Source organism: Danio rerio, chromosome 12 (assembly GCF_049306965.1).
Source record: "Danio rerio strain Tuebingen ecotype United States chromosome 12, GRCz12tu, whole genome shotgun sequence".
In the NCBI taxonomy this organism is placed as follows: Eukaryota; Metazoa; Chordata; class Actinopteri; order Cypriniformes; family Danionidae; genus Danio; species Danio rerio.
Window position 1 is genome coordinate 17815671 of NC_133187.1, and position 27702 is coordinate 17843372.

Below are 27702 nucleotides of genomic sequence, written 5' to 3' on the forward strand. Positions count from 1 at the left end.
CAAGCAATAACTTCAAATGTTGTTCAAATTCTGTAAAAAAAAAAATACAGACATATAGTTGTAAAATAATGTTTATTTTTTTGTAAGTGTACTAATTCTCATTACTTTATAAGAGGACTGTTAGCTCAGGGTTAGGGTTAGGTTTAGTGTAAGTTGACATGTACTTGCAAAGTATCTTATAGTCAGTAAAATCTCTGTTAAAGGACTGTTAAATGTCAGTATCAACAGATTTTAAGCAGAGAGTAATCTGCTAATACACAAATGGACCATCAAAATAAAGTGTTACAGAATATATGATTAAAGATTTCCAATATTTTTACTTACAAATCAACACATTTCGATTGTAATGGCTGCAACACCCTCTAAAAATTGTAACAGAGGCATGTTTAACATTGCGTCACATCATCTTACTTTTTAATTACAACATGCAATTATATGGGTATTGTAGATGCTGTTACAATTTTACAAGCTACATGTTTTCCCAATCTGAGTAGCTGCTAAACAGTTCCTGCTCATCATTGTCTGGTTCATGATGGGCCATTCATTTTCAATAGGAAAGAGACCTGGAGTGTATGACTCTTTGCTATATGCCTTTATGACACTGCTACATTTGCAACTACGAACTCATTGTTCATTTTTTCTCTAAAACATGTTTAAATGTGGACTTATCTGACCCCAGTGTATATTTCCACTGATTCCAACTGATTATCTGAGATAAGCTACAAAGCTGCAAATAAAGATTCAGGTTTCCTTTTTTGATGCAGAGGCAGACCATTCTTATCAGATAAAACGTTTATCTAATTCAGTTGTAAGATTTGCAAGGAAAATGTCATTTTGAGTATCGCAATGTTTGTCATTTTGTATTTTTTTATGCGATTTTCGAAAATGCAGATAAAAATAGGTGGATGGATTACATAACTTATGATAAGTGACAGTAGATTTTAGGCATTGGACGATAACAAGGTTTTCAAGGTATACCGCTGTTTGGTAAAGTCAAGGTTTTAAAACCACCAAAAAATCTGTTATGCCGGTCCTACACTAAATTTTTTTTTTTCTTGCTTGTTCAAACTTGAGCTAAAAAACAACACAATTCTTGAAATTTCATTGGGACAACTTAACTTTTTCATGTTCAATCTTCATAAGTTTGTTAAAAGTGTTAAGTTAACTTAATCAATTTGTGTTGGGACAACATGAATGAATTGTGTGGAACCCTGCATTTTTTTTTTTTTTTTACAGTGTACGGTATATGTAAGACTTTTTAAAAACTTTTTTTTGATGTTGTTGTTTTTAGAACAATATAAATATATCCAAATTGTAGCCTTTTAAATTGTAAATCTGTTTTGGAAACTAATAAAGACAGCAGAAATAAAAATCCATTTAAATGATTTAGTATGACATGTTTACTGCTCCAAAATATTTTAAATGTTTCTCAAAATAAAATATATTCTGTTCAAAAGGGGGAAAAAAAACTTTTTTGTTTGTTTTACCCAGACATTTAAAAAGAAGATATTTTAGAGCAGGAATCACAATATCATGAAACCATAATATTTTTATCATACTAGCCCATGCCTACTGGAAATACTGAAGTTCTCCTGAGCCTATGTGGGTAGATTTCCCTCCTAGGGGCTCAAAGATTGGTAAAAGACTTTTTTTTGCGATCTCTAAAAAGATTATTTTGCGATCTCTGTGGTTTTGAATTTGGAAAAATGTATTTTTTTATTTGTTTGACAATTATCTCATGACTTTATAATCAAAAAGATGAGCCGTGATCTATTTATGTTTGCAAACACAGAGATGTTTCTTTTTTCCCAAACCTGAAACCTTCACATCGTCACCTTGGAATTATAAGGTTCTCTCTGCGTTCTGAATGATTTTGAGATATTGAGCTTTAAAGTTTTTGGATTCCATAGTAAACAGTATGCTTGTAACATTTGTTTTTTCAAATAAAACATCTTAAAATGTAAACATCTTATTAAAAAAAAAAAACAACCCATAATGTAAATAAGTTGTCATTTAATAAGAATATGTAATGAACTCAATTTTGACAAAAATGTCAGATAGAACCTTATAATTCTAAGGTGATGACATATCACCAGTTGAAATTTGTTTTTGGATTGCATAGATATACTATAACCGTTTCACTTTTTTTTTGCATCTATTCTTTTGAAGTATGTTGCAGCTATCAAAATCTAAATTAGTTAATATTGACAAAATACATTGAAGTTTGTCAATAAATATATAAGAAATATTCGCGCTACTTTTGTCAAACAAAAACAAGTAGAAAATGAACAGATGACAGGTTCTTGATTTAATTGCATGTTACAGAATGTCCCAACTTTTTAGCAATTGGGGTTGTGTATGTTTTTTAAGGCAATATTCTATGGCAGATCTAAAATATATGAATTACCTACCAATATTAAAATGCATTTTGATAATTATTTATAAATTAGTATATCTTGTACAAACAAACACAAACACACACATATTATTACCTACTACATTTTTTAATGTATGTCTGTTTCGTAATATGATGTGGTATTTAAATATTAGCGTACTGAAGTATTTAGCAAATGAAGCATTAACTAGCAGAGCATTGCCATAATATGTTGGGGCATTAAAGTATCAACTATCTGCACAATTTTAAGTGAAGCACTAACAATTAGCAAGTCTCTCAAAATTAGCTCCAAATACTTAATTTGAAATAGACTAATGAAAGGTCCCGACCTGCCCCTTAGATGCTTAAAATATGGCTGTGACACAGTTCTAGCTCAGTCTGATGTGCTCCGCCGAGGCCTATGAGGAGATTGATTTTTGCAAATGTAGATCCATTCACTTCATGCTCCGTTCTCACCCACTTATTTCCTCCCTATAATGTGACATTATTTCCCTACCTCAGCAGAAATGAAGGTCACCTATTGGCTTATAGTACAAAAGAAATACAGTGATTTAGTAAAATATTAAATTGCTCAAAATGTTTCAATCTAAGAATAAGCAGCTGATATGCATTTCTTGTATTTCGTCAGGATGAACCACACATACAGAGCAATGGAGAATCTACGATCTGAAGATAAATTGAGAGCATCTTATAGGATTTGCTCTCAGCCTGTTCGACAGCTAAGATGTGTGGCTGGTGAATTATGACTGCGGTACACCATCCATCTGCTCACATGTGATTTGTGTCTGTTTTACAGGGAGTTCTAGCTGAGAACCACACTATAAACTGTGAATACTTCTGATGATTGCTCTTTTAAGTATATTTTATTTAGGGAATGCTTTGTTTTGTAATAATTCAGAGGCTGTAAATTGATGCAGTGGTTTTATTTAATTATTGTGGTATCTTTGTGTAGCTTGTATGATCAGATACAATGTTTCTTGGTTGTGTTTTGATACCAATAAAATGTATTTATGTCTTTCAATTTGGTTTTGCTTGTGAGCATTATTGTGGTTGTAATAATAATAATAATAATAATAATAATAATTATTATTATTATTATTATTATTATTCATTTATTAATTTATTCATTAATTCATTTTCTTTTCGGCTTAGTTATTAATCTGGGGTTGCCAAAATGTATTGAACCACCAGTTTATCCAGCATACGTTTTACGCAGTGGATGCCCATCCAACTGCAACCCAACACTGGAAAACATCCATACACACTCATTCACTATTCAATTCACCTATAGCACATGTCTTCGGACTTGTGGGGGAAACCGGAGCACCCGGGGGTATCTTATTATTATTATTAAGTTATATATTCTTTTATAATATAAAACATTTTATTATTATTTTTGCTTAATCTTAAATTTCATCTAAAAAAATGCCCAAAAAGCACAAACAGTAACAGCAGTTAATCTGTACAGTACGACAGTATGAAGTCGACAATTGTATTTTAAAGTAATGTCTTGTGCTCACTATTGCAATATTTATTTGATTAAAACACAGTTCAAAGATTAACAATGTTAAATGTTTAAATTTAATTTTTAAAATTAAATTTTATGTTTTAATTTTCATATTATGAAGTTTAAAATAAGGCAAAACATTTTGAGTGTAAATTGGATTTATTTGAATTATTGACAATTGCAATTTAAGGCAACCGAATAATATATGCCATTAAAGAGTGTTTTGAATTTGAATTTCTTAACTTGAATATTGAACATCTTAGGATATTTTAACAGTTGATTTTTATAGATGTATTTTCAAATCAGATTTTTGTTGTTGCTGTTATTCTGAATTCCTAGACTGCAGATTTCCAGTTTGTAATAATACAGCTTCAAGTTTTTAAGATAAAAAAAATCCCAAACTTCAAGTTCAATATTCTAAATTTCAAACCCAGAAACTTTGATTGTGAAATTAACAGAAAGTAGGTCAGGAGTCATCAATAAGGAAGCGTAGATGAACACCAAAAAAGTCAAACCAAGCATTTTGGCCATTTACAGAGCTGTGTGAGTTTGCTGGGGTATGTGCGGCTCAGGAGGATGCCATTCTTGCATCACAGCTGTTAATAATTCAAATAAACACAAATCACATTCAGATTGTTTTGTCATATTTTAAGCTCCATATTGTCACATCTTCCTGATATTTAAACTTAGATATTGCTTTCAAGGTTTAAAACTGTTCTGCTTGGTATTTTTTGTGGAAATTGGTAAATAAAAAATAAATTGATGACAGCTCAGTGGCACAGCATACCTTTGTTTTTTTCTTTACACTTTATTGTTCCCAATGGGGAAATATTTGTATGCACTGAACAAAACAGACATCAAAAACACAAATCAACACAAACATTTAGTCATCAACACAAATATTGCATATTTAAAAGTCTAATTTGATGTGGGTAAAAGAGATTTTTTAAAACAGTTGTAATTGCACTCAAGTAACCTGTATCCTGGACCAGAAGAGACAATAGACTCTTTTCACATTTCCTGGTTTCTCAGCGAAGTTGTCATAGTTGGAAAAACATAGAGCGCTGTGAATTGGAGAATACAGCAAATAATTTTTTTGCAATTATATTTGCTCAAATAATAAAAGACAAACTCCATGATGAAGTTATGAAGACATTCAGGAAAAAGGAAAATAAATTGTGTGAGACTGATAACGGTAGTCAGAGGAGAGAATAACCTCAAATTGACTGTCCTGTCCCATAGACGCTGCATTAGAAACACCTCAGAAATGCATAGAAATGTTTAAAAAAAAAAAAATTAAAAATCTGAATATTAAACTTTTTCAAGGATTTAAGATGCTAATGACCATTAAAGGCATCATAACAGGCTTGTGAAAAGGGTCCATAACTCATACTCATAAAACAAATTATGCGAGAGGTCAGCTAATATTTTAATATTCTTCATCCCAAACTGATTGCATTGAGGGATTGTAAGGATCAATATTCTTTTTTCCTAATGACTCTCATGTCTGTCTTCACCATTTTTCCAAGCTTGGCTTGGATTGGACTGTTATGTTTCCATACCACAGAGTAAATATATTATGCTTTTAATCACAGATTTGTAAAATAAAAACACAACTTTTTGCCGTACTCCAAATACTCTCAATCGCTGCTGCACACGAGAACAAATATCTACTACATTTGGTAAGCAAAGTCATTTATGTATGTAAAATACCCAGATATTTATAAGTGCACACTTGTTTAATGGGTTTTGCGTCAGTAAACACAGTTGAATGATTCCCAATTGACTTTGGATCAAAGATTATTTCCTCAGTTTTGTTGATGCACTATAAATCCTAATAAGACTACTTAAATGATTTGAGGAAAGTGATTCCCTCAGTTCATTTAATGGTCCATTTGATAAGCAATGAAAAATAAAACAACTCAATTGAGTGGACCAAATGTGGTCTCAAACTAAACTTCAAAAATGTTCAGCTTTTATATTCTTTACTTACTGCCAGGGCCATACCGAATTTAATATTTACCTGTACCATGTTGGTGTTTCATAACATGTCATTTTTACGAGATGAGTCCAACGCTCAACCCCCAATAAATATCTTCTGACTAATTTAACTTTTCTATTTCATCAGATAGGAAAGGTATTCAGGACAATTCAGCATCACAAGCAAAATGACCACCTTGTGTCATAAACCATATATCGACCAATCAGTCAAGGCAGAATTTCAAGTGCAACCAATCCTTTTAAACAAAGACATGCTTAATCGTTTAATGAAACTAAAAAGTTAAGTTTAGAGAATATTAATATATTAATTACAGTTTTAATTAACATTAAAATATTAACGTTTTTTGCTAATGAGTAAGTTAAATACACTGGTTGAAGATTTGATTCCAAAACTTGGTATTTTAAGTAATGTCAAGTTATTTTAATTTAATATCTTTAATAATGACAACAGCAGTTTTACAGTGTATTTTTAAAAAGATGGTTGACACATGAAGCACACCATTTCTCAAAGCTTTCAACCTCTGAGTGGACACTGTGCTCATACAAAACAGCTGTGTCATCTTTTAATATTAAAAGATGACACAGTAAATGAGTATTTTAATAAAAGGTTAGTGTAAATATGATTTACACAGTTATTTGTAAACAGTGTAAACAAAATTGGGAAGCAACTGATCACATTGCAAATATATTGATTTATTAAAAATATGACACTGCTATTCTCAATTTAAATGTCACGGGAAGATATAGCATGATATCCGCCATTAAAATGTTGAGATGAAGGAAAACTATAACCTATAGGCACAACCTGCCTTTTCCTGTTTGACCATCTTTTTAAATGCACTTGACTTTACAAAGCACACAGCTTTTTAAAGTGTCCATTTTTGTTGCCACTGTGTTAAACATGTGCTGGATAAGTTGGCGGTTCATTCCTCTGTGGTAACCGCAGATTAATAAAGGGACTAAGTCGAAAAGAAAATGAATAAATCAATGTTTTAGTTGCTAGCCTGTTCTTAAAATGTCACCTGTAAGCAAAATATTATGAAAAATCTTCAATACCAAAAATTCTCTCACAACACATCATTGTCTAGACTCCTGCCACATCAGAGCGAGAATCATTAAAAGAGAGAGACAGAGAGAGAGAGAGAGAGAGAGAGAGAGAGAGAGAGAGAGAGAGCCAGTGGGGGGATGGTGATAGAGCAAGAGATTGAGGAAGGGAGGGCTGAAGACTGTATGGGAGACGGAATAAGGGGAGGAGGGAGGTATCGAGCACCGAAATACACTATAGCAGGAATTGTCACAGAGATGCAGAGGGTCTTTCCATGAAAGCGGAAACACTCTCACGCTCACACCGCCGGTGAAAGGTAAGAGATATGGGGGCGTTCTCCCTTAGCATGCTGGCTCTATAATCCGCTCTGCATACAGAGTGAACAGCAGGATTCAGCACTTAAAAGGATCCCAGCATCCAGTGATGCGTTTTTCACTGGCCACATTCCGTGACGGACAGTTTGGCGTCCACTGGAATGAGGTAGAATGATGCTGGGGGTTTCCTAATATTTTTTAATGATTTCTTTTTGTGTCAGAGTAAGTGGGTTCAGAGAGCATTGGTGAATTTGGTTGAATGTGTTAAACATGTGCTGAATATGTTGTGTTTTTTGTGTAGTGTGCTTGTCTTGAAGGTATTCCCATGCACCTGTAATTTGTGTTATGTCATTCTGTGTGGGTCAGGTCCAGGTTAACAACAACAACAAAACATCTCCATAAACATACTAAATAATGTCTTGGTTCCAATATAGATATCTTATATACAAGGGGTCGGGAATATGAAATATAATTCTCTCTGTGTAAAACCAATAGAAGTCATTTGGTCTCCAGCATCTTTTTGTGTTTACAGTGTAATCAAATTCAGCCTGTGTGTTAAAGAATCTGCTCACAACACTTTTTGTTTGTTATATACAGTGTTATATACAGTGTTTTAATTTATGGGACAGGCTATTTTCTGATAATCTGCTGAAATGTAATGAATTAGGCTCTGTCCCACAGGGCTCAATGGCTCCTGTTGATGTCATTTACGATAATCTTTTTCAGAGAGCTTTAATTTGATGTTTGCTTGTGTACATACATGCACTTATGCATACAAGAAACACACACACACCAAGAGAGAGGGGGAGAGAGCTAGAGATGTTGGCATTAATGGTGGCCTTTAGCAGTGCGTGATAGTCAAAGGGACAGATGGTGGCAGAAGGGTGGCTCAATGACCTTGTTCCCCTAACATGGCATGTTTTCAGCCTTACATGAATCATTCTGAAAGGGCGAGAACTGGGCAAAAGACTCCCTGTTTGTTGTGAGAAAGAGAAGCTGATAAAAGGTCAGACAGATCCAATGTGGTTTTGCTGGGGAGAACCATTACCATTCATACTAATTAGGTTTTGGGTCTGGTGAAGTTGGATTTTGCATTTTACACTTCTACTGATTTTTTTTTTTTTTTTATTAAGTTAAATTTTTTTTAATAGTGGACTGGGCTGCAAAGAACTCGCAAGATGGCCCTGATCTGAGCATATGTCTGGTGAGAATCTTCTCAGTGCGACTCCAGCATGTGAGAACGACTGAGTGAAACAGAACAGCGTAATCTTTCCATCATGCTCAATATTATCAGAATAAAAGGGAAGATGGAGAATCAGCATAGATTAGATTACTTTTAAAACACTGTAAGGTTGTAGATGATGTCACAAAGATCATCACCGCTTTTCGCAGTTTAAAATGAATGTTTAGTATATAAAATATGCAGTTCATGATACATGACACATATGGATGAGAGCATTTTTGATGAAAGCTTTATAAAGATTTATAAAGCCTCTATTAATCTCTATTTTTGTCACATCGATTTATTCAGGTGTCTACATAGATCATTTAAGATACACTGTAAAAGAAACTGTAAATTAGCATTGTTTTTTGTATTTTGTGATTCATGGTTTTTCTCGCTTTTTTCCGTTTAATTATGCTTTTGAATTGCATTATGGGAGCTTGATTTTTCTTCCAACAACTTTTAACCTTGAAAAGTAAAAAAGAAGTGACTTTGATTAACATTTTAGTAGCTTAAAGTGATATATTGTCTGGGTTGCGTTGTATATTGTGGTACAAAAACCTTGTAATAAACTTCCAGGGGTGCTTTTTTCCCCACTAATGGCCTATTTGTTTAGAACATTCTAACATTAAAACTTGGAAGTTTTTTTTCTAAAGCATTAAAGTCACTTTTTTTGTGTAATTTGCTTTCAAAGTGTTTTTACAGTTCAGTTTTTGTGATCTTCATGTTTACAATTGCACTCCCTTCTCAGTGCACTTTGAAAACATCGATGTAATTTTGAACACAGCCGTGGCTCATGATGAAAGCTATAAGTGACCTATTATTTAAAAGTGGAACTCCAAAGCCGGTTTAGTCTCCAAAGCTTGTGAAAACAAATAAAAACATAGCATATCTTAATGGTTTTAATTTAGGTTATTTATTAAGTATCTGTACTGTATATGTCATGGGCCTTTTGGTTAGAACATTTCAGCAGTGGTTTGCATGTGTCAAATTGTAAAAGTAGAATATATATATATATATATATATATATATATATATATATATATATATATATATATATATATATATATATATATATATATATATATATATATATATATAACAATCATCATCATCATCATAATTAATTTAATTAATATTCATAATAAAGTAGGATGTTTTTTATTTTCTAATAAATAATAAATATTCAATTTTATTTTTTATAAATAGCCTCATTATTTATTTATTGATTTATATGATTTGTATATGATATTAGAATATGTGTTAGCTTTTGTAAGTTATTTTATGTTTTATAAAAGAATATTCAATCATTATATTACTATGGAAAATAAGTGCATGTTTTTTATATGCATATATAGTGCATATATATATGTAAGTATGTATGTATGTATATTTTAAATCATAAAATACAGAAACTGATAATTAACAGATATTTTTTTACACTGTGCCTGGAATTTGATAGAATTTGCTAAATTGATTCAAAAAGTTTGGGGAAATTGTATATGAAATAACATTCCATCAATAATTAATGTAACATATGTAAAATTAGTCATTAAATAAAACGAAACATGTAAAAATGAAGAGCATTTTACAGTCTGCGGGCCCATAGCCAGGTTTTAAAAAAAAAAAAAACGTGGACCTTTTGGAGCTTCACAATTTTTCTAGCCTCTCTTTTTTAAAAAGTACATTTTAAAATTCATGGATAACAACAGCCAAAATAGTATTCAAATGAATATTAATATGGGCCTTGCGCTTCACACCTTTTTATTGGTCTTTTTTTTTTTTTTTTTTTCAAGAATAAGGTGCAAGATTTAGTCAAAAATTAAACAGTTTTCTCTATTTAAAAAACATACAGTGGTGAAATATGACTTCACTTACATCAGATTTTATGTTTTCTTGCACAACTGGATGTTGGACTCATATAAATTAATTGTTTGTATTCGCCAAAACTAATTAGCTGAAGTCATGAGTCATGACAGCCAACAGAGGATTCCACTTGGTCTTAAAGTGTTTTCAATAGATTATTTTCACTTATTATGATGGCATAGCTGTCAAAATAGGACAAATGAACTCATGTATGGAACAAATTCCGGACCTTTGTCAGTGAGGGGTGGATCTTTCAAACCACCCAAACCCTCCCTAGCTATACGAGCCTGGTCTGTGATCCTTCCTTTTTATCAACAAATGATCAATCAAATAATTCAGCAATTTAGCAAATCATTTGGAAATAAATCTAGAACAATGCCCTTTATAGGAATTTTTGTTTGTTTCTTCTCATGTTAGTTAGTAGTAATGTACACTGGGTGTTTTTTTATGGCATAGCAGTCAAATTAGGACACATTTTGTGTTACATTTTAAATTTTTTTTATTTAAAGTTTATTGCAATATTTTAAAGCTCGGAATACCTGAAACATTGTCAACATTTCCAAACATCTGACTTTAAAGGCTTAAAAGAAGGCTTAAAAAGAATTAATGTTGTGTACGACTACCATGAGTATTTCTGCAATGACTTAAATAACTTACCCTGGTCCCACTTTATATTAAGTGTCCTTAACTACTATGTACTTATATAAAATAAAAATAAATAAATACAATGTATGGAATGGTCAGCAGTGTATTTACAAATGTAATTACAGAAGTTAGTTACAGATGTAATTACATACAGGTATTTAATCAAGCATAAGTACACAATAAATACATGTATTTACACAATAAGTACATTGTATTAATTCCTGTGTAAGTACATATTAGTTAAGGCGACTTAATATAAAGTGGAACCCTTACCCTTACCCTTGACTTACCCTTACCCTTAAATAATTTAATCTTAACCCAGACATGCTCAATAATGTTTTTTTTCTGTAATATGAACTCAAATCACAGTTAAATGCAATCCAAAATGAAATGAAAAAAATTGTGAATGATTCTCCAGGGATCCTTTTAGAAAGGCTTTTCTTTATCAAGAAATCCTGTTTTCAAACACTTCATTCTCAGGAATTTTAGGACTATTTCGTTGCATTTGTAGACAGACTAAACGATTTACCCACACACCATGCTTGCAGTCAAAATCAAAGGCAGATTTAGTTATTGTACAAAAGGAACTTTAAAAAGTGTAGAGTACATCGTTTCCAGTGATGTCTCTCTGGATGAAAGCAGCGATAAAGTATTGATTGTTGCTGCCATGGGGATTGTTTCCTGCGGGAATCATGTTCAAGTGAAGTGATCACATTTCTACTTATTTCACTCATTTACTGGGAACTTTGCAAACCACCAGAATCTACTGTATGTGCCCTCTGAAGAGATGCTCTCCTCCAATTGACTGATAGCAGAAGCATTCTGATTATACTTAGAGGACTAAGTGTAATTAAATTGCATGACTAATGGCATATCTTTCATTGAGCTTTTCTCTTGTCTTTTGTTTTTTTGTTTTGTGTCCACAGTTTATTTTTGTCTTGCTGTAAAAAATGATTTTCTTGATTAGAGTTTTGCCATGTTACTATTCCAAATTCCTAATTCAAGAAGCATTTTCTAGACAAGTGAAAACATTTTGGTTAACACTTTACTTGAAGAATCATGACATGAGACATCATGAATTTTCATTAGTATCAATTGAAAATCTATTTCATGCATGCTTATGACAACTGCAGTTAAGTGTTATTCATTCAGTTGTCATTTTAAATGCAAAGCTGACATTTTTAGAGATGTCTTTATTTTTATAATAACCTGACATACAGTAAATACATCTCAACCTGTCATTGTCTGTCATCACTACTTCACATTTTCAAGGCGAGACAGCTTGTCATAAATCTGTCATAAACATGAAATGTCATAAAGCCATTATAAATGTGTCTTGAATTTATAACAACATTATTAATGTTTAATGATCTTAACTACAGTGGTGCAAATTTAATTTGTTATTAAATGTCATTAAATATTAATGACACTGTCATACAATTATTTGACAGACCATTGCACTTATGCTGGGAAATTGCAAAGAAATATTCAGTTTGTTCCACTGAAAAAAAAAGTGGAAAAAAAGTATTCATGACAACTAAAATGGCCTCATGACAATTCATCATCATCATGATGATAATTTACACTACCTGATAAAAGTCTTGTCGCCTATTCAACTTTTAGGAACAACAAATAATAGCTTGACTTCTAGTTGATCATTTGGTATCAGAAGTGGCTAATATGAAAGGCAAAAACCTCTAGATTACAAAGTAAAATATGATCATGCCTTGTTTTTTTTATTATTTAATTAGGACAGTAAGGTCTGACTTTGCTTAGACAAAAGTCTTGTCACTTGACAGAAATAATGTACAGTATAGAATATAGAGTGATGATGCAGTGGAAAAAGAATTAATATTGTGTACGACTCCCATGAGCTTGGAGGACTGCATCCATACATGTATGCAATGACTTAAATAACTTACCCTTAACCCTTGACTTACCCTTACCCTCAAATAACTTAATCTTTACCCAGGCATGCTCAATAATGTTTGTGTTTGATGGGCTGGTCAATCCTGGAGCACGTCGACCTTCTTTGCTTTTAGGAACTTTGATGTGGAGGCTGAAGTATGAGAAGGAGCGCTATCCTGCTGAAAAAACGTTTCCTCTCCTGTGGTTATTAATGTAATGGGCAGCAGAAATGTCTTGATACCCCAAGCCGTTGATGTAGTCATCCACTCTGCAGATCTTTTACATATAGTAAATATATATGTATATACCCATACTAAATGTAACCCCAAACCATGATTTTTCCTTCACCAAACTTGTCTAATTTCTCTGAGAATCTTGCGTTCATGCGGATTCATTAGGTCCTTCTGTGTTTGTGATGATTGGGATGCAGTTCAACAGATGATTCATCAGAAAAATCTACCTTCTGCCACTTTTTCAAATGATAAACTAGAAGTCGAGTTATTATTTGTTGCTCTTACAACTGGAATTGACGACAAGACATTTGCCAGTTAGTGTATATTGTATTAGTTTGTTAAGTTGTCTTTACAAAGATATCTCTGACAATGTCATGTTTGCAATAAAAAAGTACAATTAATTTAATTTGCATTAAATTAAAAGTACATAATTGAGCGAATGACATATGACAGTTGTCATATGCACAAAATCTCTATATTTATGACATGTCATAAGGTGTCACGACAGTCTAATAAACACACCTTTAAGTAAAGTTTTACTGAATATTTTGTAAAGCAAGCAAAATAATATACCAAAGCGCTAAAATAACCTTGTTTAAGGAAAAACTCTACTTTGTTTTACTTGACTACAAAATGCTTCTTGGTTTAAGATTTTTCTTTGATATTTAGACTAGAAACAAAACAACTTTCTTTATTTTTAATGATGAACAGTACAAAAAAATGCCTTGTTTAATTTGACCATGATAATATCTCATTCCTTTATAACATAGTTAATTCTATATCACCATGCAATCAGCTATAGAAATTAAAGTCATTTTAACATGAGTTGATTAAATGAACCTAAAATGACCATTACCCCCTAATTGTGTCTTGCAGGTTTCGCCTCATTAATTTAATGTGCTACAGCATTATTAAATAGCTGTTTAACACACAGTCCACAGAGAGAAACAGTTAACAGTTCCTGTTGATGCTCTTTACCAATTTGTGTTTGCTGTTTTTCTCTTAAAGTTTTGTGGATAACAGCCTTGTCAGATGAACTCACATTTCGAGTGACCTGCGAGAAGAAGGAAACATTTTTTGTCTGTGTCTCCATCCATCTCATGAGCAGCCATGCCTGTTCTCTCACCTACCACAGGTAATCCACACTGCAGCTGTGATGACAATACAATAAAAAACTAATTCGTCATAATTGTAAAGAAGCATTTTTTTCTCATCTAACTCCTATGTTGTGCTATGGGTTATTTCAGAATTGTATCAAAGTCCCTTTAAGGCAAGTAATTTCACTTGGCGGCCATCTTTGAAATGCCTCTCGGGCAGTTTGCTCGGGCATTCTGTCTGAAGGGGTAAACCTGAAATTCTCCAAAACTGCTTGCCAAGCTTACGATTGAATTTCATATTAGGAATCATTAATAAAATTATTATTAAAATTAAAAACTTAAAAAATTAAAAACTGAGCCGGAAAATTGGGAAAAGTCCAGAGTAACTGTAAACTCATACCTTTGCGCCAGTCTGTCATACATACTTAAGGTTGGGCTCATTTAACTCAGACTACCAGTTTGCCAAACTGATGACCTTTCAACTTACTAGTCACACCCTAGCAACCACTTACAGCACCCTATCTACTGTCCCATAGACCTCCATTGTAAAAATCTGCCATTGACTTTACATTGGATATACTAACAACAAGTACACATCCGGGAATTTCATCTGTACTTGGAAAGATGTGAACTTTAAAATTGGAACAGTACTTTGGCGACGGTTGATGACGTTTCACAAGGACACAAGTACGCAAGTACAGACAAGAACGCATATTAAGAAACAGCCCTAGCAATGCCTGATCAACCGCCTAACAAAGCAACCACCTAGCACCGCCTTAACACCCACCTAGCAACACCTTAGCAACTTCAAGCAACACCTTAGCAATCACCTAGCACACCCAATCCACTGCCTAGCAGGAAACATGCCAATCCATACTAGAGACATGCTAACAAATATGCAGTTATCTATGCCAACTGCTTCAAACTTTTTTTAAAAATGCTTTAATTATTTAAACATTTAAACTACTTCAAACTTTCAAACAAGGCTTTCTCAAGCCACCATAAAGTGTGTCTACGAACTTTGCTTTTCTAGTTTATATGTTCCCATATGAATCATTCAGCGATTAATTTGTTCCCAAACCCCTCCTTAGTGCGAAGCTAATCTGCGCTGATTGGACCGATTGCAGCCTGTTGCGATTGGTCGACTGCATTCAGCGCCAGACAGAGTGAAATGCCCTGCACGGCTTATCAACAATATGGAAGTAGTCAGAGTGCATTGTGTATGTGTGAACAGAATAGCGAGGGTGGCATATGCGAACCCCCCGATCCTCAATTTCATCCATGACACCCACCCCATCTCTCCCTGTAAGCTTGTAGATTCCAGACCCACTCGAACAGCATAAGGCTGGGCTATAATGCTGAGGTAAATAAACCTCAACAACTGACTCTTCACAGTTTTATCTTTGGGAAGAGAAAATGGCACTAACTTTCCCCTCACATTTCCAGTAATATCCAGCTGAGCACATCGTTGATTCAACCGGCGTCTGCTACAGTGTGTGTCTAGCCTCTTTTTCTGTGTACTGTGCTTGTGGGCGGGACTGCAGGTTGCTTGTGGGCGGGGCTTAAGTTTTGTATCCACGTCATGCCGAAATGGCTAAAGACTCGTTGTCAAGACGATTCATTTGAAGTGCTAGGAGTCAACTCTTTTATAAATGAATCAATAGTTTTAAGCACTGTCCACTTTCAGATTTAAGCCTTAGGTGGATATATCACTGCACTTAGAGCAGTTACACACTACATGGAAGGTTTATTCTCTAAATCCCCATTGTTTGTGTTCAAAAGAAGAATGAAACTCTAAACTCTAACTCTCTAATTTTCATTTTTGTATGAACTTAAACCATGCAATCATTACAAGTTCTTTTTAATCATAACAAATCTGTTTAAAGGTTAAACATTAATGTATGGGTTAAAGTAAAATTACTTTTCTTGCAGGTTTACATGAGATGCTAGCACTCCTCACTTCCCAGCTGCATCCAGAAGCAAATCATAAGGAGGATTTGGTTTTCCTGAGGGAGGTCTTCAGTGAGAGGAGTCTAAGCTATCTTATGAAAGTGTGTAATGCAGAAGATTATGTCTAATATTATAAATGGGTTTTGTTGAATAACTGTCTATATATACTGTCCTTCTTTGACCTGCAGATTCATGAGCGACTAAGGCAGTTCCACCTCTACAGTCCGACCCCTGTGCTCCACAGCGCTTCCTGCCTGGCTGAAGACGTAAGTGTCATACATCGCAATGCAATCAATAAAATTATAATTATATAAATAAAAAAGTCTATCAAATATCTTATATTACTACAGCCATCCTACCCTCACTCGTGACTTTTTAGAATTTCAGTTCTGGGTTTGTGATTTGGAATTGGCAGGTCGCAGAGGAGCTACAAAACGGATCACTGGAAGAAGATGAGAGAGAGCTATTAGCACTTCTTTCCACTCCACACATAAAGGTGCAAAACTCACACCTGTGCTTTAGACTTGTTTTTTACTGTGTTTTTTCATGTCATTGTGGATACTTTTATTAAAAAAAGAGTGTAGATTTGCTCCTGACACTGGTGGGGACATACGTAGCACATGCATAGGACAACACAAATTCTCTTTTGTGCTTTTAAAAACCTGAATAAAAGCTTTAAATGCCTAATAATATGAATAACGATTAATGAAACACATCCCATGCTGCAAAAGTCAATTTACATGATTTTGTAATGTGGCTTTGAGGAGGTATGAATGTAAAGAAATTTTACAAAGACGCACATGATGCAATTTAACAGTTTTATCCCGATTATTATTTTTCATAATCATGAAAGCCAATAAGTTAATGTGACTTTCAAAACATGAATCTTTAAAAAGTAGCTACTTATGTTCACGTTTTGGTGCTTCTCCCATCAAAACATAATAGGGCCAGCCAATGGGCTCTATGCACAGCTAGAGTTTTAAAGCCAACGATAAACTATTTTCAATTTCACAATGTTGTTTTTACAGCATCGATGTAATAATCTAATTACAATACATTCAATTAAATAGACTTAAGCATTCATTTAGTTTTTCAAGCGTAAAACGACAAAGACTGTTGTAACCACTAGTGCCATCAGTAGCAACAGGCTTGCACAGAAATTCTATTGAAAATACTGGGGTAAAATAAACATATTTTCATATTTTAAAGAGATGGTGGAGGGAAATGAAATTCAATGCAGTGCTTCTTGTCCGATCTAAAGGCCGTCACACACCGGATGCGCTGCTCAGCGACACGGCACACACAAGACAGTTGAAACTATCACACACCAGACGCGCACATTTGCATGGTATTTAAAATGAAACTAATCAGATGGCACTCCGAGGCGCGGCAGAAATAGGAACTGTGTCCTGAGTCATGGCAGGGCACCGCCGACAGCCGCTGACTTGTGGTGCCGGTGTGTGTACCCTGATAGAAACCTATGTTTAGAATTCTAAAATGCATGGCGCTGCATGTGCAACCTGCTTAAGGGTGCTTCCACACCCAGACTTTTTATGTCTTGTTTGCCCAGTTAGCACGATTCATTTGGCATATGTGAATCCAGAAACTGTGTTCGAATCCTCGCCAAAGCAATCAGTTCAAGAACGCCTGAATGAGGTGTTCTCGGCTCGATTGAAACGAAATTGGAAGCTGATCAATTGTAATGAGAAAGCAATAGGATCTGAGCCCGGCTATATCACAGTGTATTATGGATATGTAATAGGCATATACAGCTATATGAAGAGAGAAAGATGAGTAGGGTAGGATGTCATTTCTACCAGTAAATGTGCGTTTTGTGTAAAATGCGAAAGTTAAAGCATGCTGAACTGTTAACGAGAGCTGTTTATCCATTAGGAAAATTGACTGAACTGCAGTACTTTATTTGTTATTTCTCTCTATAATGTGAAGCCTATAATGCACAAGCCAACTGCTGTGCATGAGAAAGTTTTTCCTCTGCTCTATATTCTTGACAGCGTCTGTGGTCGTCACCATTCAGAAATTCAGATTCACCATTCAGACTTTCGCTTATAATGTCTTATTGCTCATCGTCATAAATTAAAATAAGGACGCATGACAGCTGAGCGGGACTCTGCAAAATAAACCCTGAAACACTGACCAATGTGAGGAGTTTACTCGCACATGACTTGTTTTAGCTATTTTGGTCCGTTTAGAAACTTTGCCATGTGAAAGCGAACCGCACCAAGAACAAAGTGCATCCCCTTTATCCATGCCAAATCTATGTCCCTGGAAAAAAAATCTAATCTTAAATTTGGCCCTAAAACACAATTTCTGATGTAAGAAATAAAAATGGAAGTCATCATATAAAGGTGGAAACAACATTAAATGCAATAAAATTAGTAACACTTTATTTTGATGGTTCATTTAAGTATTAGTAGACTGTCTGCTTAATATCTGTTGATACTGCTCCTTCAGCAGACATTTAACTGACCATAAGAATATTCCCAAGTACGTCACACTAACCCCAACCCTAACCCCATCCTTATAGTCTACTTATAATCTAATGAGAACTAGTTGGCATGTAAATGCAATGTAACTTAAATTCAACAAATGGACCATCAAAATAAATTGTGACCATAAAATCAAATAAAGTAAAATAAGTTAGTAAGTAAATAAAAAGTAAACAAAAAGTAACAGAAATTCCCTAATCAGAGAAAAAAAAAAACAATTACATGTGATAATGCTAGAAAAAGTCTCAGCCCTGTGTAAGTCTAACATTTTATTCTTAATGGTCTTAAAGGGGTCTTAAAAAGTATTTAATTTGACTTGATGAAACCCTGAAATAATCAGCTTGAAAGTAATCAATATGTTAATATCAAGATTCCTGATAAATCAGTATTTAAAAGATGATTAGAGTAATAAGTCTAAGCTCAGTTTTTTCTAGTCTGCACTGAATGACAAAACAGAATCAGATGATATTTTACAACTTTCTAATTCGACTCGCTCATTTCCTTCATGCGCCCCCGGCATAAATTTCCTCTTTTCTGTCTTTTTCATTTCCATTCTGTGTCAGTTCATCTTACGTGCTTGCATCCTCCATAGTCTTGCATCCTCCTCTCCTCTCTCTCTCTCTTTCTCTCTCTCTCTCTCTCTCTCTCTCTCTCTCTCTTTGTGGGCACATTAAATCTTCTACAGCACTAGATCATCCTGTCAACTTTTGTTGCAATTTTTCTTCTCATCAGGCAGTGCTAACAGTACATGACACGGTGGCACAGAAGAACTTTGAGCCAGTGCTCCCTCCTCTGCCGAATGATCTGGAGGATGAACTGGAAGAGGAATCAGTGAAAATTGTGCGTTTAGTGAAGAACAAGGAGCCTCTTGTAAGTTTTGCCATTCAAATATATACATACATACACTACATATTTAATGGGACTGGGCAATATGACAAAAATTTTATATCACATTTTAAGTCATCTCATATACTGATTAAGATATATCTCGATAAAGTAACATTTTTGTCAATTTAATCAATTGATTTATTTTATATACAGCATTGTTTTTTCTTTTTAAAATATTTAGCAAATGATGTTTAATAGTGCAAGGAAATGTTCACAGTATGTCTGATAATATTTTTTTTTTTTTGGAGAAAGTCTTATTTGTTTATTTTGGCTACAATTAAAGCAGTTTTTTTTTTTTTTTTTTTTAAGCCATTTTTTAAGGTCAAACGTTTTAGCTATTTTAAGCTATATTTGTTTTCGATAGCAAACCATCATTATTCAATAACTTGCCTAATTACCTTAACCTGCCTAGTTAACCTAATTAACCTAGTAAAGCATTTAAATGTCACTTTAAGCTGCATAGAAGTGTCTTGAAAATATCTAGTATAATATTATTTACTGTCATTATGGCAAAGATAAAATAAATCTATTATTAGAAATGAGTTATTAAAACTATTATGTTTAGAAATATGTTGAAAAAATCTTCTCTCCATTAAACAGAAATTGGGGAAAAAATAAACAAGCTTCTAATAATTCCGGGGGGCTAATAATTCTGACTTCAACTGTATATATAGTTTTTTAAGCATTATTGAGAATATTCCATATTCTATTCTTAAACATGAAATCACTTACAATAACACATAATATTTTATCTCATATATATGTCAGATAAAGGGTCATACTTCCATTTATTTGTTGCCTATAATTATATTTAGATTCAGCTTTTGTTATTATTATTATTATTATTATTATTATTATTATTATTATTATTAAGTAGGTTAATGTGTTTTTATTTGAAAAATCTACTTTTACAACTTTGACACCCAAAAGTCCATACAGAAAAGTTTCTTAAATATTATATATTAAAACTATTAACGTATTTTTGTTTCCACAAACTTTGGAGATGTAACATAAATTACAGTTTGTAAATCATAGGTCACTTATAGCTTTTGTCATGAGCCAAGGCTGTGTTCACCTATTTGGGAATGTTCTTTGGAACAAAGGTTTTGGGAAACACCAAATCAACAAACTATGTTTGTAACAACTGAACTTGTGAACTCAGTTGGTTTACAATGGATATCAAAAATGCACCCCAGGTTGGAGAATAGGCTGTTGATTAAATACATTATGTAAAAAAAATATAGAAATGTAGGCTAACTGCAGCTATAGTCATGCATTACAAGCAGCTATCCTGTTACAATAGCCTTCTCTTAAAAGAGCAGAAAAAAAACACCTAGATGAATAATTTGATAGACAATCTTGAAATAGATTTGGTATTGACTGTGAAACAACATATCTAACACTGGTCATGTGTATTAAAACATCCATACCATATAGATTATTTTTTTCATTGGTGGTGACAGTATAATTTCTTCTCAAGAGCTTTCTTAGCAACCACAGTGTACATTTAACTGTTAAAAAAAAAAAAAAAAAAAAAAAGATGGTTGACCTGTTCTGTCTATAAAATGCTTATTCTGTTCTCCACAACAAATTTGATGTTGCAGTTTATTGTGTCCCTTTAGGGTGCAACCATCCGCAGGGACGAGGTAACTGGGGCGGTGGTGGTTGCTAGGATCATGAGGGGCGGCGCTGCAGACCGCAGTGGTGAGTGACAGTCTGGTTTCTGCATTTTTTTTATGCTGTGCCAGCTGTGTGTTTTTAAACTGTAGCTGGACCACAGCAAAATCTCTCTCAGCAGATTTGATGTAACATAATCTGCACTGACGCAATCAGGGACCATCCAAGTCAAAAACTCTTGAATCTGACAAACCGTGACAGGCGACTCAATCCTCAGTAGAGTGAAGGGAATGAAATTCCATTTTTTAAAGTGTTATGCAATGAATTTCCTGAGAATCACTTCTGTTAAAGATCCAAAATGATTTCAAAAATGACATTTTGGAAATTACATGGCAGGGGACCAGGGGAAACTGTAATTACAGCAGAAACATTTTTTGTTGATATTAATGGCATTTTGAGCGGTGGATTTTTCTGATCATAACCAAACTATTGACTAAAATCCTTGAGATTATACTTCCCTCTGGGATTACAGATTACACTGGAAATATACAGAACAGATTTCATAGTTGCCATAGAAATTCTTCTGAAATATGACGTACACCTCATGTTCAGAGCTATCCTATTCTATAACAGAGCAAGTCAGCAATGTCGTAAGGTTGCAAACACAGAAACTGAAGGAAGCTTAATATGGACACTAGACTTCAGACAAATTTGTAGATATTTAAGTGTCATCTATGCAAATTTACATTGGTTTATTACTATACTGCAAATTGGGGTCCAAATATCCATGACTATTTTTAATCCTGAAAATAGAAATGATGTTTAAAACATTTAGAATGGTAATTATAGTAGATGGTTTTCATAAATTTTATTTTTTATTTTTTACAAACAAAAAACAACTGTCAAGATTGAAATGAAAAAGAAAAAAAATAGAGACTACAGAAATAAACTGTGTAGGCACACACTTAGATACATTAAAAACATTAAGTGTGGGAATATAATAAAATTAAATAAAAAAAACTAAATACATAACTAATTGAGGGACAGACACATGCATGCAATAACCTCAATCTTAAAATCCAAGACAATCAAAGGTTACAGACTATTATGTACAGTATTACTATTATGAATGGTTGGCAGGGGTTATCAGTGTAGATCCAGCTGGAGAGTTTAATATAAGAAATCAAAGAAGGAAAGGGCGTTCAAATTTTAGCAAAAGTTCTGTTATGTCTTTGAAGGGAGTATCTAACAAAGGAATTTTAAATCACAAATATTATGACATGGAATTCCTAGACATTCTACACTCACCTGCCAATTTATTAGGTACCAGAGGTGGGAGTAACTCACATATGTGCAAGCCACAAGCAAGATTCAAGTCATAACCTTCAAGTCTCAAGCAAGTCATGTCATTTTTCATCACCGCATTAACTGATGGACGAATGGCAAATGAATCGTTCAAATGAATCGTTTAATTGAATCTAATGAATCATTTAAAGCGGTTCTTCTGAACCAAACGATCCAGTCCAGATCCAGTTAATACTGCGCATGTGTGACTTAGAACTGTCGGTTTTGTTTTGTTTTTAAATGCATATTATATAACAAATGGTTGTGTATTTAACAAAAACTAGTTATTTCGAGTCATTTAACTTAAGTCCAAGACAAGTCTCAAGTCATGTATTTCAGAAACCTCTCATCTACTGGGATTTTTTTTAACCCACAACCATCTTTAGGGTTTGCAGAGAATGGTCTAAAAAAAGAAATGATCCAGTGAGCGGCAGTTCTGTGGGCACAAATGCCGTGTTGATGCCAGGGGTCAGAGGAGAATGGCCAGACTGGTTTGAGCTGGTATGTTCTGATGGCTACTTCCAGCAGGAAACGTGCCATGTCATCAAGCATTAATCATCTTAGACTGGTTTCTTGAACATGACAATGAGCATACTCAAATGGCCTTCACAGTCACCAGAACTTAATCTAATAGAGCACTTTTGGGATGTGGTGGAACAGGAGATTTGCATAATGAATATGCAGCCGACAAATCTGCAGCAAATACCTGATACTATCATGTCAAAATGGAGCAAAATCTTTGTTTTGGTCTTAGTTCAAGTAATCTATGCCACAAAGTATTAGGGCAGTGCTGAAGGTAAAAAGGGGTCCAACCCGGTAGTAAGTTGTACCTTATAAAGTGGCCAGTGACCGTATATTGTATGTATTAATACGATATGATGCCGTTATACCGAGATTTATATTGTAAAATTAGGATGAAGTTATAAAGGAATGCGAAACAAATTTTGAACACATCATGATGTTTGTTGACTGGTTTCTCTTTCAGGTCTGGTCCATGTTGGAGACGAGCTGAGGGAGGTCAATGGAAATCTCATTATACACAAACGTCCAGAGGAGATCAGCCAGATTCTGGTGAGTTCACTGTTTCTCGGTTACTTTACAAAACGCTAGTCATTCCCGTAAGACTCTAGAGCCATTCCCGTAAGACTCTTTATCTGAAAAGGCAATTACAGGATTTAGTGTCCTTGATTGTTTATTAATTGTTGGACTGCAGTCTCAGTCTCAAGGCTCGATCACTCTGAAGATAATTCCTGCCATTAAGGAAGAGGACAGGTTCAAGGAGAGTAAGGTGAATGTAATCACTTTAAAGTCAAAGCATAGAATAGATGGCAGTTTCTGCAGATAATGTTGTGTCATTGTATGTCTTTTTAAAGGTCTATTTACGGGCACTGTTTGATTACACACCGTATGAGGACAGGGCAACCCCCTGTCAAGAGGCAGGACTACCTTTTTTATGTGGGGACGTCCTGCAGGTTGTGAGCCAAGACGATCCAACGTGGTGGCAGGCCAAAAGAGTGGGAGATAGCAACCTGCGTGCCGGCCTCATTCCTTCACGACAATTCCAAGAGAGGTAGAGTACACAACAAAATAATGTCAATGTTTCATCCACCAAAATTAGCCCCTAATAGAGCAAATGTTTTTGATATGCAATGGTGCTCTACAAACGGGTTTGTATTGCTAGCTTTTTTGTAAAAATGTATCTTTTTTTGCTTATTTATTTATTTTTATTCCCTACTGAAAAAAACAGCTTAAACCAGCCTAGGCTGGTTGGCTGGTTTTAGTCGGTTGATCAGCCTGGTTTTAGAGGGGTTTTGGCCATTTCCAGGCTGGTTTCCAGCCATTTTCAGCGTGGTCTTAGCTGGTCTGGCTGGAAGATGACCAGCTACAACAGCTTGACCAGCCTAGCCAGGGGTGGGCTTCTGAAAACCATCGTTAGCCAACTAAGGTCGCAAAGTCCGTCATTACAAACATAGTGAGTTGATTTGGCATTTCCCAAATCTATCGTTCCAACGAACATTGGCAAACTGTGTCACAAACTTGTATGCTTGCAACTTCACCTCTGGAACTGTAGTTAGAAACATAAGTCCTGGCTTTGTTCTATTCCTAGTTCTCCTTGCTTTAAAAATATTTTTACTGTTCAGTTTTAGAGATCTTCAGGTTTACAGTTGTGCTCCCTTCACAGTGCGCTTTGAAAACATTGATGTCATTTTAAACACAGCCTCATGACGAAAGCTATAGGTGACCTATTATTAAAAGCAGAATTTATGGTATGTATCCAATGCTTGTGAAAACAAAAAACAGCATACGTTAATACTTTTAATTTATAGTGGGTTATTTATTAAGTTTCTGTACTGTATATGTCATGGGCCTTTAGTTTAGCACATTTCTGTAGTGGTTTGCATGTGTCAATATGTAAAAGTAGACTTAAAAAAATAAAAATAAACAAAATTCAACTTGTAATAATAATAATAATAATAATAATAATAATCAATGATATTTGTAAAGTAAACAGGCCCTGTATGTGTCATTTACATATATATCATTTAATATGGAAAACAATTACATGTTTTTACCAAAACTAATATTGGATCTACTTTTTTAATGCGTGTGCGTGTAAAATAATATAATTTGCACAAATAAAATTATGGGGTTCTGGGGTTGGGGTTGTTACCACCTCGTTTAGAGCATCATTCTGGGCGTTTTATGTTCTGCGACAGAAAAAACTACTACATATTTTTGGAAACACTCGTTACCTTAAACCAGGCTGGTCAAGCTGGTTTTAGCTGGATTTAGCTGGTCATTTTTCAGCCTGACCAGCTAACACCCAGCTGTAAATGGCTGGAAACCAGCCTGGAAATGGTCAAAACCCCTCCAAAGCCAGGCTGGTCAACCAGCTAAAACCGGCTTTAGCTGGTTTAAGCTGTTTTTTTCAGCAGGGTTCTGAGATTGTTCAGTAATTTTAATTTATTTGACTATATCGGAAAGTGTATTTCATGCTGTTACAAGCAGGTTTGATGATGATGGATAAAATAAAAGTGAAAAATCAACTGTTTTTAAAGGTTAACATTGGTTATTAAAAGTGAAATAATGAACAAAGGAGCAAGGACGTGAAATTCTTAAGAAAATTATTTTGTGTTATTTGAATTTTTGGTCACACTTTACAATAAAGTTCATTAGTTAATGTTAAGTATTGCATTTACTAACATGAACAAACATTAAACAATATGTTTACCACAGTATATATTCATGTTAATAAATGTTAGTTAATGAAAATACAGTTGTGCATTGTTAGTTCATGTTAACTCATGGTGCATTAACTAATGTTAAAAAGCATGGACTTGAATGTTAATAATGCTTCAGTAAATGTTCAATTTTGATTAATAAATGCTGTACATGTGTTGTTAATGATTAGTTCATGTTAGTAAATGCATTAAATAATGAACCTTATTGTAAAGTGTTACCGAATTTTTATACCGATTAGATGTCGATAAAATATTTTGGTAATACTTTATTTTGATGGTCCAATTGAGTATTAGTAGACTGTCTGCTTAATATCTGTTAATATGCTCCTTCAACAGACATTTAACTGACTATAAAAAAACTTTGCAAGTACAAATCAGCTTACCCTAACCCTAACATCAACCCCAACCTAACAGTCTACTTATAATCTAATGAGAGTTAGTTGGCATTTAGATGCAATATAACTTAAATTCAACAAACGGACCATCAAAATAAACTGTGACCAATATTTTTTGACTAAACATACAAAAGTTATGAATGTTAGTAGTTAAAATTGGTAAAACAAGAGCTGATCTATTAATTGTGAATACAGTAAATATTTAAATTTATTGATTGAGCACAATTAAACACTCCTAACTTTAAACAATGTGCTGTATAAAGAAGACAAACAGTAATCAAATTATGACGTGCTGTGAAACGAACACAACAAAACATAAAAGAAAGCCAGATAAATTAATTGAATCTAGATTTGATAATGTTTTTTTTTTTCTTTTTTTTCAGATTCTTCTATAAAAATGTCTTTGATTCTTCTTGTAATTTTCCTTGTCTTGTCTCTGCAGACGGCTGTTGTATAGGATGAAAATGGGAACACACCAGAGCCCTAAATCACCTAGAGCAACACCATGTAAGTGCCTGGGTAGTAAACAGATGTAAAAGATAGAAAATGTGGAAACAGACAAAGAGAGAAGAACACTGGTGCACTCACATTTATTATTCAATCATTTCAGATCTTTCTCCTATTTTAATGAGTTCCTGCTAAATGCCCAAGGCAAAGCTGGGTTATTTGCCATGAAGATAGGAAGAAGCTTTCATATGTTTTAAATGAATCATTTTTTAGACCTGGGTATAAAAATACCTGGGTACCTGGAGATGCTACAAATTCAAAAGCTTTAATTTGAAACATTAAAAATTTGCATCAGACAGTTTTTGTCCCTCCTGCTTACATGTACTCCTGTTGGTAATTCTGGTATTTATACAGGACAGTCTTTTTAAAGTCAGTTTTTATCATTGGCTAGTAAATTGGATACAAATTATGTAGCCCAGAATGATAGCTCAACCAGTAAATTAGTAAAAATACATTTCTTACAATTACACCTTTACTGCATCACATGTAACACTCAGTTCACAACTTGAAAGTGTTGTAAAAATACACTGAAGTCTTTTTGTGGAATTTTTCAACAGTAGATATCTAGTTTAATGAAGTTGCTAAATGTATATTTTACATAGCAAATACTAATTACTATTAACAATAATATAATTATTATTTCTAATACTAACTTAATAATGGAGTACTTATTTGTTTTTCAAACTTATTCATATTTCAGCAACTGTGTTTGTTTCCTCATTCTGCTTACCTCAGGTGACCAAACTTGTGAAAAAGGTAGGATAAAATGTCATTAAATATGAAAGAACAAAAGGTAACACTTTATTTGACATTATCCCTTTTACATTACATGCATTTAGTTAGGCAGTAGTGCTGATACAGCACAGTAATCAGTGAAATAATGAGATCAATGCAAATGTCATCAAATATGAAAGAAATAAAAATAAAATATACATTTTTTTGCTACAAAGTAGCTCTAAAAATCCAATACTGTTATTATTGAGCTTAAATCAGTTCAGTGTTAATTTAGGTCATTTTAA

The 27702-nt window shown here is 33.8% G+C and overlaps 2 protein-coding genes across 38 annotated transcripts in view; both read left to right on the forward strand.

Annotated features, from left to right (window-relative positions):
• Window positions 1-3416, forward strand: part of lrp2b (low density lipoprotein receptor-related protein 2b) — a 96876-nt gene extending 93460 nt beyond the window's left edge. Inside the window, exon 79 of the mRNA XM_021480278.3 lies at window positions 3024-3416. Coding sequence (XP_021335953.2) covers window positions 3024-3065 — 42 coding nt within the window. The 3' untranslated portion in view covers window positions 3066-3416. The remainder of the gene's footprint in view (window positions 1-3023) is intronic.
• mpp3b (MAGUK p55 scaffold protein 3b) overlaps window positions 1-27702 on the forward strand; it is a 60089-nt gene that overhangs the window by 8105 nt on the left and 24282 nt on the right. For 17 of the 37 annotated variants that reach the window (XR_012387895.1, XR_012387897.1, XR_012387898.1 and 14 more), the window contains exons 1-12: window positions 7208-7264; window positions 14145-14271; window positions 16166-16284; window positions 16372-16449; window positions 16599-16679; window positions 19423-19560; window positions 21201-21282; window positions 23525-23610; window positions 23753-23827; window positions 23913-24109; window positions 26619-26683; window positions 27419-27439. Coding sequence is in view for 9 of the 37 variants with exons in the window: in XM_068224741.2 (XP_068080842.1) it covers window positions 14247-14271; window positions 16166-16284; window positions 16372-16449; window positions 16599-16679; window positions 19423-19560; window positions 21201-21282; window positions 23525-23610; window positions 23753-23827; window positions 23913-24109; window positions 26619-26683; window positions 27419-27439 (967 nt within the window). In the remaining 28 variants the exon portion in view is untranslated. Of the gene's footprint in view, window positions 1-7207; window positions 7429-14144; window positions 14272-16165; window positions 16285-16371; window positions 16450-16598; window positions 16680-19422; window positions 19561-21200; window positions 21283-23524; window positions 23611-23752; window positions 23828-23912; window positions 24110-26618; window positions 26684-27383; window positions 27440-27702 lie in introns of those variants that run through there. The other 20 variants (XR_012387896.1, XR_012387904.1, XR_012387905.1 and 17 more) reach the window with 4 other exon arrangements.